This window comes from Malaclemys terrapin, chromosome 9 (assembly GCF_027887155.1).
Source record: "Malaclemys terrapin pileata isolate rMalTer1 chromosome 9, rMalTer1.hap1, whole genome shotgun sequence".
NCBI lineage: Eukaryota > Metazoa > Chordata > Testudines > Emydidae > Malaclemys > Malaclemys terrapin.
This window is the reverse complement of record NC_071513.1, coordinates 58,449,837-58,462,866: the sequence shown is the minus strand read 5'-3', so window position 1 is coordinate 58,462,866 and position 13,030 is coordinate 58,449,837. Positions and strand designations below refer to the sequence as shown.

General features: G+C 40.6%; 1 protein-coding gene across 3 annotated transcripts in view; it reads right to left on the bottom strand.

Annotated features, from left to right (window-relative positions):
• Positions 1-4,315: 4,315 nt before the first annotated feature.
• The window catches only part of UGGT1 (UDP-glucose glycoprotein glucosyltransferase 1), a 91,587-nt gene continuing 82,872 nt past the window's right edge, over positions 4,316-13,030 (bottom strand). For all 3 annotated transcript variants that reach the window (XM_054039217.1, XM_054039216.1, XM_054039218.1), the window contains exons 39-41: positions 12,197-12,313; positions 9,828-9,996; positions 4,316-8,814 (exon numbers count right to left, since the gene is read on the bottom strand). In XM_054039217.1, the coding sequence (XP_053895192.1) occupies positions 8,789-8,814; positions 9,828-9,996; positions 12,197-12,313 (312 nt within the window). In that variant the 3' untranslated portion in view covers positions 4,316-8,788. The remainder of the gene's footprint in view (positions 8,815-9,827; positions 9,997-12,196; positions 12,314-13,030) is intronic.

Sequence of the window (13,030 nt, the reverse complement as noted above, 5' to 3'; positions counted from 1 at the left end):
AAAGGGTTATATAAATCAAATTGATTATGAAACAAAAGGCAAAAAACTATTATGTACATAGTTCAGTCCTATTCAGTGTCTACTCGGCGCGTCTTGGCTTGTCTCTTGTATTCATTAAATGGAGCATCCCTTGTCACTGTCCAGCAATAGTCTGCAAGCATTGATGGGCTCCATTTGTCCTGATAGCGTTTCTCCATTGTTGCAATGTCCTGGTGAAATCGCTCGCCGTGCTCGTCGCTCACTGCTCCGCAGTTCGGTGGAAAAAAATCTAGATGAGAGTGCAAAAAATGTATCTTTAGTGACATGTTGCAACCAAGGCTTTTGTATGCCTTGAGGAGGTTTTCCACCAACAACCTGTAGTTGTCTGCCTTGTTGTTTCTGAGAAAATTTATTGCCACTAACTGGAAGGCTTTCCATGCCGTCTTTTCCTTGCCACGCAGTGCATGGTCAAATGCATCATCTCGAAGAAGTTCACGAATCTGAGGACCAACAAAGACACCTTCCTTTATCTTAGCTTCACTTAACCTTGGAAATTTTCCACAGAGGTACTTGAAAGCTGCTTGTGTTTTGTCAATGGCCTTGACAAAGTTCTTCATCAGACCCAGCTTGATGTGTAAGGGTGGTTACAAAATCTTCCTTGATTCAACAAGTGGTGGATGCTGAACACTTTTCCTCCCAGGCTCCAATGACTGTCGGAGTGGCCAATCTTTCTTCATGTAGTGGGAATCTCTTGCACGACTATCCCATTCACAGAGAAAACAGCAGTGCTTTGTGTATCCAGTCTGCAGACCAAGCAAGAGAGCAACAACCTTCAAATCACCACAAAGCTGCCACGGATGTTGGTCATAGTTTATGCACCTCAAAAGTTGTTTCATGTTGTCATAGGTTTCCTTCATACGGACTGCATGACCAACTGGAATTGATGGCAAAACATTGCCATTATGCAGTAAAACAGCTTTAAGACTCGTCTTCGATGAATCAATGAACAGTCTCCACGCACCTGGATCGTGAACTATGTTGAGGGCTGCTATCACACCATCGATGTTGTTGCAGACTACAAGATCACCTTCCATGAAGAAGAATGGGACAAGATCCTTTTGACGGTCACAGAACATGGAAACCCTAACATCACCTGCCAGGAGATTCCACTGCTGTAGTCTGGAGCCCAACAGCTCTGCTTTACTCGTGGGTAGTTCCAAATCCCTGACAAGGTCATTCAGTTCACCTTGTGTTATGAGGTGTGGTTCAGAGGAGGAGGATGGGAGAAAATGTGGGTCCTGTGACATTGATGGTTCAGGACCAGAAGTTTCATCCTCTTCCTCGTCTGAGTCAAGTGAGAATGATTCTGGTGCATCAGGAACCGGCAGTCCTTCTCCGTGGGGTACTGGGCATATAGCTGATGGAATGTTTGGATAATGCACAGTCCACTTTTTCCTCTTTGACACACCTTTCCCAACTGGAGGCACCATGCAAAAGTAACAATTGCTGGTATGATCTGTTGGCTCTCTCCAAATCATTGGCACTGCAAAAGGCATAATTTCCTTTTCCTGTTCAACCACTGGCGAAGATTTGTTGCACAAGTGTTGCAGCATATGTGTGGGGCCCACCTCTTGTCCTGATCTCCAATTTTGCAGCCAAAATAAAGGTGATAGGCTTTCTTAACCATAATGGTTATACTGCACTTTTGTGATGCAAAAGTCACTTCACCACAAACATAGCAGAAGTTATCTGCACTGTTCACACAAGTACGAGGCATCTCTGCTCACTTTGGCTAAACAGAAATGTGTCCCTTTGCAAATCAAACACTGACATATAAGAGAGCATGACACTGTATGATTTCTAGAGCTGATATAGGGCAATTTGTTCAGCAGAGTGATGTAAGCTTCATTATGATTGCATCATCCGTGACTTCTAGGAATAACATGATGCAATTCATATCATGTATGACGCAATACCAGCTTCAGATTGCATCATTCATTGTTTTGCCTAAAAAGCAAGTACAGTCCAAACCCAGTCATAGATTTATTCATAGATCCAGTCAAAGATGTATTTTAGTTATTTCTGGTTTAAATTGAGATCCCTTCCCTTTATAACTCACTTATCCTCCGCCATTCCCAAGTCAAGGGTCGTATATACTGACCGAATAGCATATCTTGAAAACTAGAACCAATCAACAATTTTAAGCATCATTTTCGTTCTCAGTGACCCAGAATTAGTAAAGTTTGACTACATTTATTTCAGAAGCATTTTGGCTGTAGAACAGTGTTATTGGGAGTGGAACACATCCACCCTGATTGAATTTGCCCTGTCAGCACTGGTTCTCCACTTGTAGGGTAACTCCCTTCTCTTCATGTGTCAGTATATTTATGCCTGTATCTGTAATTTTCACTCCATGCATCTGAAGAAGTGGGGTTTTTACCCATGAAAGCTTATGCCTAAACAAATCTGTTAGTCTTTAAGCTGCCACCGGACTCTTGTTGATTTTGTTTTAATGTTACTTCCTTGATAGATATATACAATATGAAAGTCATAATCATGGAGCTAGATGGAACTTCTCACACATCTAAGGCTAATGCTATGGAGGACCTGGAATATCAGAAGAGAGTGCTTAACCTGGGCTCATTTTGAGGAGCAGAGAGATGACATGTTCATGGCAACCTGTGTTATGAATACTAGTCAGAGATTTTGGTACCAGTGGTAGCTTCTTCAGAATGTGTGGCTTTGTTTATAAATTCCAGAGGTTACAAGTTGTGAATACTGTGGCTAGAAAGGGATGCAATATTATAGGCAGGTGTGGATAGAAGGTGGTCTATTTTTGCATCTAACAGCATTGCAAAAGAATGCTCAAAAGAACCCATAGGTGTTGGAACTAGGGGTGCTATTGCACCCCCTGGCTGGAGGTGGATTCCATTACATAAAGGGTTTACAGTTTGGTTCATTGGCTCTCAGCACACTGACTATACAAATTGTTCCAGAACTCCTGGAAGATCCCCAAGACTTTAGGCTGAATTAAGGGCAACTGACCTCAATAGTGAGGGATGTTACAGAGAAATGCGAATAACCCTTTCCTATTAATGGTTACAAGAGGTCAGAGCCTGATTTCCTAGTCCTCTGCTGCAGCTGCTGTACATCAGCATCTTTTTGAAGTTCTGACTTCTATTAACTTCCCAATGAAAAGACTGAGCAAATTTGGAGGTGTTCTCTGCCTACACCGAGCAGCACATTATGCAGCAAAGAGGTTAAAGTGGCAAATTCTAATGTTTACAGCAGTGTAAAGCCAAATCCTCTGGTGTTACTCCAAGCTTACAGCAGTGTAACTGAGCAGAATTTCAGCCAAGAGGTATCAAGATGTAGTATAAGCTGCATTGTCAAACTGACCTTTTGAGTCTACCATAGGCTTGTGCTGCAGTTGTATTTATTCCGTGCCATGAGACATCAAAACATGACTCCAGGTGATGGTCCATTACGCCTTTCACTGTTTCCCTGCCCATATTTAATGTTGACACTCATATTAATGTGAAGTAGACAGAGAAATCCTCTAAGGGAGGGATTGGCTCTGATTATTGATGGGAGCTGGAGGCCTTGCTGGAAATTCCTTTTGCGATTGTGCACTTTCTGGCACTGAATGCATTCAGAGTTATTCATACCCATGTAGGTGCCACACCACTGCGCTCACTGTTCTGTCTGCTGGTTTAAATGACACATACATGACCTTTTATATATAGACAGATAGATAGGTCACTTGTAATCAAGATCTGCCTGCCAGTTACCTTAGACAATACAATAAACTGTGAATGTTTGGTGTCTTAATATAAAGCAGTGCACAGAGCTCTGTTGTGCATACACAACTGTCTGTATATACAATCAATCATGGTGCATATAATATATGGCCAAAAGTTTCAAGCTGGGGTGCCTAAAGTTAGGCAGCTAAATAAATGGTCTGATTTTTCAAAGATGAGCACCGGGTGTTCCTTTGGAAGTTAATGACAGCTGCGGATGCTCAGCATCTTCCGGGGGAATAACGTCAGACTACTTCTATAGGTGTCTAACTAAATAGATATAAAACCCTGTAAAGCCAGGTTCCTTGACTTCACCTGCTTAGGCCTGGATGTGATGGAAGTGATAACCATTACAACTTAGAAGCCTCTAAAAATTACCAAATATTTTCCACGACACTCAAATATGAAAACCAAAATAAATGACTTAAACAAGCAGTACATATATGTACTTCTATACATCTATGTACTTCAGTAGCCCTATTAATGAACTCAAGAAACAGGGAGATCTGACATAAGAGACAGGCATTATTACAGAAGAGAGGAAAAACATTTATTGTGTTGAACAGATCTTTTTTTTCATCACAGTACTGGGTAAGTCATTGTAATTTCAGTTCAGGGGACATTTAAAACTCCCGCACTCACATCAATGAGTATCAGCATCTTTACTCTGCATGGTGTTGAACAGGATTACAGGAAATTGAATATGGAAAAAGATTAGAAAAGGCATCTAGATTTCTTAAAAACTTAGCCCTGGTCTACACTGGGAGGGAGTGGGGGGGGAAATCGATCTAAGTTATGCAACTTCAGCTACATGAATAATGTAGCTGAAGTCAACGTACTTAGATCGACTTACTGTGGTGTCTTCACCGCGGTGAGTCGACTCTGCTTGTGCCTCTTGCGGTGCTGGAGTACAGGAGTCGACAGGAGAGCGCTCAGGGATCGATCGCTGCCTGCCGATCTGGATGGATTCTTCCCTTTGTTAATGTCCTTTCTCTTGCTTCCCCATCCCCACCCAAGTCCCAATAGCAGAGTGCAAAAGCTCATCAAGAATTTTTTTTACACTTCTATTCCAAAGTACAAAAATAGAAATGGTGGAGGAGGGTAGTCAAAGCTTCCTTTAAAAGAAAACTGTAACCCATTTCTCACTGATGTCTGTAGGGCAAGGGTCATAGAAATAAACATCACAATTGTGTTTTAGAGGTTGCATAGTGGCTTTTTTTGTGCCTTTAGCAGCATGGGGACCCAGAATTTGATACCAGTTTCAATCGCATTTTAGCAACATGTCACAATTATCCCTGTATAACTGATGTCACTTTCCAGGAGTACAGTCCCAGCCAATCACCTCAGAAATAGCTCTACTTAAATACAATTAAGATTCTGTTGTAGGAGTAAAGAGGGTGAGACATGTTCCCTGGATGCAGCTTTCTTTGAAACAGAAGTTTTTGCAAAAAAACAATTCCATCAGAGGATATTGTTACTTGTAGTTCTGAGAGAAGGTGAATACTTTGCTCTACTTTGTCTCACCTGCAACAACTATAGTTATGGAGAGAGGCAGGGTAGTATTCTAAATCTAGCTGGAGAATTTCATTATTCAGACTGTGGCTGGCACATATACTTCATGTATTGTGACTATCAGAATAAGTACAGAACTTTTAAAATGTACTGCAAAAGAATTGCAGAATCTCTAATATTAAAAGTAGTTTCTCAGTCAGTTCATGCCTAATTATGACTTGATTCCAGGTGATTGACAAGTTTTCCCTCTAAATCAGACCCAGAATAAAGACACAGTTGAATGGAAGAGAATAATCTTTATCAAGCAGAAGGAACGTAAAACTCTCTCAATAGCTTTGGCCAATTTAATAGCTTTCCAAGTTACTAAATTCTGAAGAACAAGTTGATTTATATAGCAATTTTACACTTCACACCTCATTAACTAAACTATTTCAATAATTTACTGTTTTTTTGTCTTCAAATCATGCTCCTAGGGCACTCACCTCAAAAAACATTGGACAGCCCAAGTCTGTAATTGAAGAGTGAGTGGTTCAAAAATAAATATCCAGCTTGACTGTGAACAAGACTTCATTAGCAGTACCTGCACACAAACAGACTCACATACTGGACTACATGTAATACATTTCCTTTATCATTTACCCTCAAGCCTCTGATTACATTCACAGAATTTGTGCAGCATGGACATCAGTCATTTAGAGAATGTGCGCTCTCCTATTGCCTCCTTGGAATCTTGGATGGATTTTTTTTTTAACAGCACACTAAATCTTTCGTCTTCTGTGCCAGTCTGTGTACATTTAATGTCATGAGTGTCAGTAGCTGAAACTGGGTAATTCTTGCAAGAGTCAGGCTTAGATTTTGTATTAAATGTTATACAAACTTTTGCTTGTGAAAGCCTTTAAAGTTGCTGGTTGTTCCTATTAGCACCTGTAGTACTTGGGCTTCTGATCTTTTTATTGGAAAAAATAGATTAAATTTACACTGCAATGAGTTTAAAAACCATCTCATTTCCCAGCCTTGATTACTATAGCTCTGACGCTCATTTAAGTGTCTGAGTAGTGCATTAAGAGCTGCTGGATAGAAGATACATATATGCCTACAGGCATGATGGAATCTGAACTGAATATCTGGTTGATGAAACCCTGTTCCCCTCACCTGCAGAGCATGGCTTTGGTCATGAGAGGGGGGGTTTCTTCTATTTTGCTAGTGCTAAGCTGCCACTTTGGGGGTTGATCTGCTAAAAGTGCCTGTGAAATATAACCGGCTGCCATGTAAGCCACACACATTGTATCAATTAGTAGTAGGCTGTTTTAAAAATTATAGATGTAAGTGAAAGTATTGGGCTACAAAGGGCTCCAGGGAGTTACACACACTAATTTTCTGTGTCTGTTAATGTAGGGACCTTTCATAGCAAATGTCTGTAAAACTCTATCCCCCTTATACAATGCAACAGCCCTTGGGGCTGAATCCTGCTGTGCGCAGATGGAAAGGGGACATAGGGAGCCATTTCCCCCTCTGTCCAGCACCCAGGAGAATGCTATGAACAACTTCCCTGGTTCTAAAAGTGATAGGATGCATGAGGTGGTGGTCAAAATGAATCAATGAGGAAGGCATACTGCTCTCTGTATCTTCTCTGAACAGACACCACCCATCCGGTTGCCATTGCTCCATTTTATTTCCAAAAAGGATACAGTGGTGGGGAAAAAGTGGACACTTTTTTTTTTTTTTTTTTTAAAGTAAGCAAAACTAAAAACCTCTTCCCTCCAAAAATAAATCTGTCCCTTCGGTCACAAAACACTACAGTGAGTTCTATACACAAATTTACGGTTATTTGAGCCAATTTCTTCTTTAAAGTGGATTTCAGAGAATTACCTACCTCAAATGTTGACATTTGGAGTAGGCTTACATCATATACAGCTGTTAAAAGAAAATGCTGAAAGCTAAACTAAGACTAATGCAGAAATCCATCATCTTGGCCAGAATGCTAGGGGCCTGTTTCTTTAAATAAATAAATAAAAAAAACCAAATACCATATTTTTGAAAATGAAGACCTAGTTCTTTCAATGCTGTTGGAATATAAAATATGGAGACTTTTCTTCACCTTGGATTTCCATCTCCACAATGTTCTGGACAAAGGTATAGTGCTATCTGATTACAAAACAAATTGCTCAATTTATCTCACCAACACTCTCTTAAAGAAACTTCTGTTTTGATACAGTTACCTGCAGTGGTAAAATGTACACACACTATATACCTGAGTAGACAGAAATTGACTTTATAAGTGTGCTCTTGTGGCAGAGCTACTGCCATGGCTTGTTTTAAAATTAATATGTGAAAGATTTATTAGAAAATTTACAGCTGAAGAAACTAAGGACACTAATCCTCAGAAGACACAGTTACTCAGAGAAAAATGTTTTCTGTTCTGCGCACTTGAATTAAACTTATTGCATCAAAGCAACTAAAAAAATGTGTGCAAATGAGGAATCCGTTATTGTGTTCCACGTAAGGAGGACCAGGAAGATCAAAGGAAAGAAGGTTGAATGTGAGAACTAACACAAAGCCCTAAGAACTCCAAGGTTTTATTGATGTGACATCTTGTGTTTGAAGAAAAATGAAATTTACATGATCAAAAACTTCCACAGATTTTCATAAACAGCAAAAACATTTATAAAACAATGAACCACAGCAGTATTAATGCCCTACAGATTTGTTTAAAAATTTTGAAGAGTGTAGAAGGAGAAACAGGGCACTTTTAAATAAATTTAGGAGGAAGGGGCAAGTCAGAAAAAAAATCCTGATTTTTGTATATCAGTTGCAAAGTATTGTTAACCTTGTTAGCATATACAGCTGCAAGTGAATGTTTGTTTTTAAATGGTGTGGGTAGCTTTGCACTGAGCCAACTCTTCAAAAGTGAGGAAACAGATACTATGTCTCAATTTAAATAATGAAACTGCTGTTCTGTAACAGAATCAGTGGCATAATGAACAGAGCCTTGTAAAAGATGGACCATCTGAAAATTGCAGTTGCAACATTAGACCAGTTCAAAGCATGGTTCCAAGCTTAATGTAGCCTGGAAAAACTAGCTCCATCTCAAAACATTCATTTGAGGTAAGGACTCATGCTATCGCTGTCCCACCGCTCACTGAGTATGCATTTTCCATGTGCTCTTGAGTAAGATATCTGTGGCTAAGAATCGTGGCCAGCAGTGGTTGTATGTGGCAACAGCTAGATGAACAGACCTGCTGCTTTTCAATGTACTTTGAATTTCTGTTACTGAAATTCTACAATCCACTGTGAGTACTTTCATTTCCCCCACCCAGGTGCAAAAACAGTAACCTTGATCCTATTTCATATGCAGAAATCAACCCAAAAGGCAAGTAATAAACGCATACATCATCCCATTCAATTATTCAGCAGTTTTGCAGACATACTGGAAAAAAAACTAGCATTTGATATAAAAATTGTCTATGGAACAGTCTAACTTCATTTTTCCCCATGGATCATAATTCCACATGTGCGCCTAGATCTGTAGAAAAGAAAAAAAAATAGGATGAAAATCACATTTCCAGGTTGTATCTGTTTTTGTGAAACTGGCTTTACAAGCCCCAGGATTGTTCTCTCAGAACAGAATTACACAAATGAATCCCTTATGAATTGAGAGGACAGTCTGTACACAGTAATCCTGTTGACTTTTGTATTGAATTACATTTTTCTTCAATTGTTGAAAAATTGAGAGAGGCCCAAATTTGTGAACCTGCACCCAGCCTTAAGTTCTGTGCTTATGTTAATGAATCCCCACCAAACAATTCTCTTCATCTATGCTCTTGTTTTTTGGGTCAAAGTGATGCCCAAATTTTAAATCTGCTCTCAAGTACATTTCTTAACTAATATTTGCAAAGTGCTAATGATGATTTGAAATGTACTGTATATTACCACTATTCAAAATACATTCCAAAGCAAGTACAGACGTATTGCAGATAGGCTTCACAAATAATTTAGTTAAAATGGAGAGAGATGAAGGCCTTTTTGACAGTGTTGAAAATGGTTTAGTTCTGCCTACATGAGCGCTTAAGCCATTGTCTACACTGTGCAAGTGCACCTATTGCTGAAAACTGAGACTATGCAATGGTAGACTGAAGTCTGTGTTCAGCCAAACATTTCCCCATAGTAAGGATGATATTCAACTTCTGAAAAATTCCCATTTTGTTCAGTTCACTTCAGAGAGGCACTTTGTTTAGCCTGGATTCTGTTAAGGCATTTGTCAAGGAATGGGCCAATAAACTTCTCTTCTCATCTACAATGGACTCTTCCACTAAACCCAAATAAAAAGATAGTCACGCCAGCATGCGGTGGCATAGTTATCTTTTGCATGGTCTGAGGTAATATATTTGCATTAAAATGGTCAAGCATGAACTATTTTCCAACACCTGGGAAGAAATTCAGCAGAATACCATTACATACTATGTATATGCACTGTGAGGGCAGCAAACTTTTAGTTTCAATAAAAGCCATTTTTTAAAATGGGAGATTACAATTTACCTTTTCTGTTTTGCTGTTTCATCCCATCTATTGTAGTAAGGGTTCCTGATTCTTTCTCATTCTGGAAACGACTGTATAGCTGTTTAACTTCTTGATCATAGTCCTGCCACTCTGGGACAATGCGCACGGCTGCCTGAAGCTTGGGCTCTTTCGTCATTGGATTATTACACTGCAAATGAAACAATTCATTTTTGAGACAGATGACCTTTGCATACATGCAGAAAAGATAAGTCTGTGTTCACTCAGGTATTTTCAAGCTTCAAATCTGCCTGACCTTAAAAGAAAACTGAATATGGGGGAACACTTCCTACTGAATTAGAGTAGTTTTAATTCCACTATCATCAACAACCAATTGAAAGGAAAGCCCTTCTTGCTGCAGCATGTCTCATAGTTGCTGGAGGGAGTACAGGCTGAAGTCTATTCCTAACTCATGCTAAAATTGCTGCCGTGGTTAGCCATGAAATCAATACAGGAGGAAGGGGAAAATCAACGTTTGCAAAATGCAAAAAAACAAAACTGCTAGTTAGTAAGACATGGAGAATCTATGTAAGGTACATATATGGCCCTCATCACCATAGTATTTGACAGCCTGACACAACACTCCTGGGAGGTAGGGAAGTGCTATTATCTCCATCTTCTGGGGTCAGTTGGTCATGCACGCTATCTGCCATCTTCGCCTGTTCAAGACAGCATTATAATCTACCTGTTTGCCCTCTATAATGCAATCCATTATTTCTTCAGCTTTCCTTGGGGTTTCTTTCTTACTGGCCTCTCCCACCATAGCTTCATTAATCTTCTGCCTGTGTCTGAAGTAGCGCTTCCTGGATTTTGTCAGTCACATCACAGACTGACTTCCATCCTAATGGTTTCATTTCAAAATCTGTCCTTTGTGTAACTCTTTTTAGTGCTCAGATACCCATAGGACCTCCCTAAAAGGTTGTTATGGCCAAGGATGAGCTCCCAACATCTATAAAATGTCTAGAAATAGCCAGTGTCTGTTAGTCTCCCGCAGTCAAACTTCCCATCACTTGCCTTCATGTGGCAGAGGTGATTTTATCGAAAGATGGTGTGATAAATGAAAGGGAGGAGGGAGGTAGCTCCCTTTTATGGACACCCAGCCAGCCAGTTAGCTATAAAGTCCCTTTTAGTGGCTGTTCTCTACTTGCCTTACCTGTAAAGGGTTAACAAGCCCACAGGTAAAAGGAAAGGGAGTGGGCACCTGACCAAAAGAACCAATGGGAGGGCTAGAACTTTTTAAAACTGGGAAAAAACTTCCCTTTGTCTGTGTGTTGTGGCTCTCCAGGAAAGAGAGGAACAGGGAGCAATTATGCTATGAGAAGCTTTAAGCCAGGTATGATCATAGATCATATACAGAACTATTTATTTGGAATCCCCAAACGTGAGAGTAGATCAGGAATGTTTAGAAAGATGCGATTAGGTTTATTTCTGTTTCTTTCTTATGGCTAGTGGACTCCTCTGTGCTAACCCCAGATGCTTTTGTTTGCTTGTAACCTTTAAGTGAACCCCCAAGAAAGCTATTTTGGGTGCTTAATTTTTGGAATTGCTCTTTTACAATCTAGCAAAAGCCTAAGTTCCAGATGTATTTTCTTTCTTTTTTGTTTTAATAAAATTGACCTGTTTTAAGAACAGGATTGGATTTTTGGTGTCCTAAGAGGTTTGTGCATATGTTGTTAAATTAGCTGATGGCAACAGCTGATTTCCTTTGGTTTTTTTTTCTCAGCTCTTCCTTGGAGGGAGAGGTGAAAGGGCTTGAGGGTACCCCACAGGAAGGAATTCCCAAGTGTGCCTTTCTGGTTTCAAAAAGGGGTTTTGCATTTGGGTGGTGGCAGTGTTTACCTTGGGAGTAATACAAGCCTGGAGGGGCAAGTATTAATTTTTAAAAATCCTTGTGGGCCCCCACCTTCTGTATTCGAAGTGCCAGAGTGGGGAATGAGCCTTGACAGGTGGGTATCTGGCACCTTTTAAAAATAACCAGACAGCTCAGGGGAGGTGGAACTCTTCAGTCTGGGAGGGCAGCCTACCTAGGAGAAGGAAAACTTTGATTCCCCCCTCCCCCCCCCCGCTGCCTGCAATCCTCAGGTTAAATTTAGCCTGGCCTAACAGGTCTATGGAAATAAGGTGGGAAGAGAGAGGGCACGTACTCAGTTCAACTGGGGAAAGGCCCCTCTCCCTGCTGTGTGTGACTCAGGGATGCAACCAATACATTTTGGTGAAAGGTGAATATGTCAGCCCAAGTGCTTTCTACTTTTTGGTCAGTTACCAAAGGGTAATGCTAATAGCTCTGTTTCACAACAATGCGCTAATGTATAAACCGATTTAAATCTACTTATGAGCCATAATGGCCTTACCAGATCAATAGTTTTTGCTCTCTTCTTTGAAGAATCATCACACCATGTTTCACACCAAAGCCACTCCTGGGGTAGTGATTTAATGGGCACCTGATGGATCATGTTGTTGGGCAAATCCTGTTTGAAGGACAAAATTTATTAGCGGTATCTACAACAGTGAGAGGAAAAAATCATTTACCTTTAAAACTCCCAAGAAATACCCTCTGAGAAATCCTAACCTGTAGAGCAAAATGTATTTTACACCCAAGCAGAAAAACAGGGGTTTTCTAGTGAGTGAAAGATGAATGATAATGTTACCTAAACAAAATCTATAAAAGTTAGATTCTCTGGAGAAAACCAGAACCCCAGACTGTTTCAACAAACAAACAGTTACCAATTTTAGAATTCAGAATTCAAAATTAAATTTCAGTTCACTTATTATTTGTGAAGTCAGCATATGTGAGGTTTTAACTCCATTTGATAACGGGATATGAATCCAGCTATCAAATGCTCATTGTCGCTCTAGATTAGCTCAAATGGCCATTTTCTTGAGAGAGATTAACAAGAGATTCCTACTTGGTACCACAACCACAGCCCACACCCACAGCCCCCTGCCCTGACTCCTGCACTCCCCCCACACACACCAGCTCCCCGCACCCTCTCACACACATCCAGACCCCTGTCCTGACTCCTGCACCCCCCACACCTCCCCAGTCCCTGGCCCTGACTCCTGCATCTACCCCTCACGCCCCCCAGCCCATACCCTGAAACCTGCACCCCCTCACATTCCCACCCCTATCCTGAGAACCAAACAGGAGCTGCCCCAGGTAAGCGCTCCACACCCCAACCTCCTGC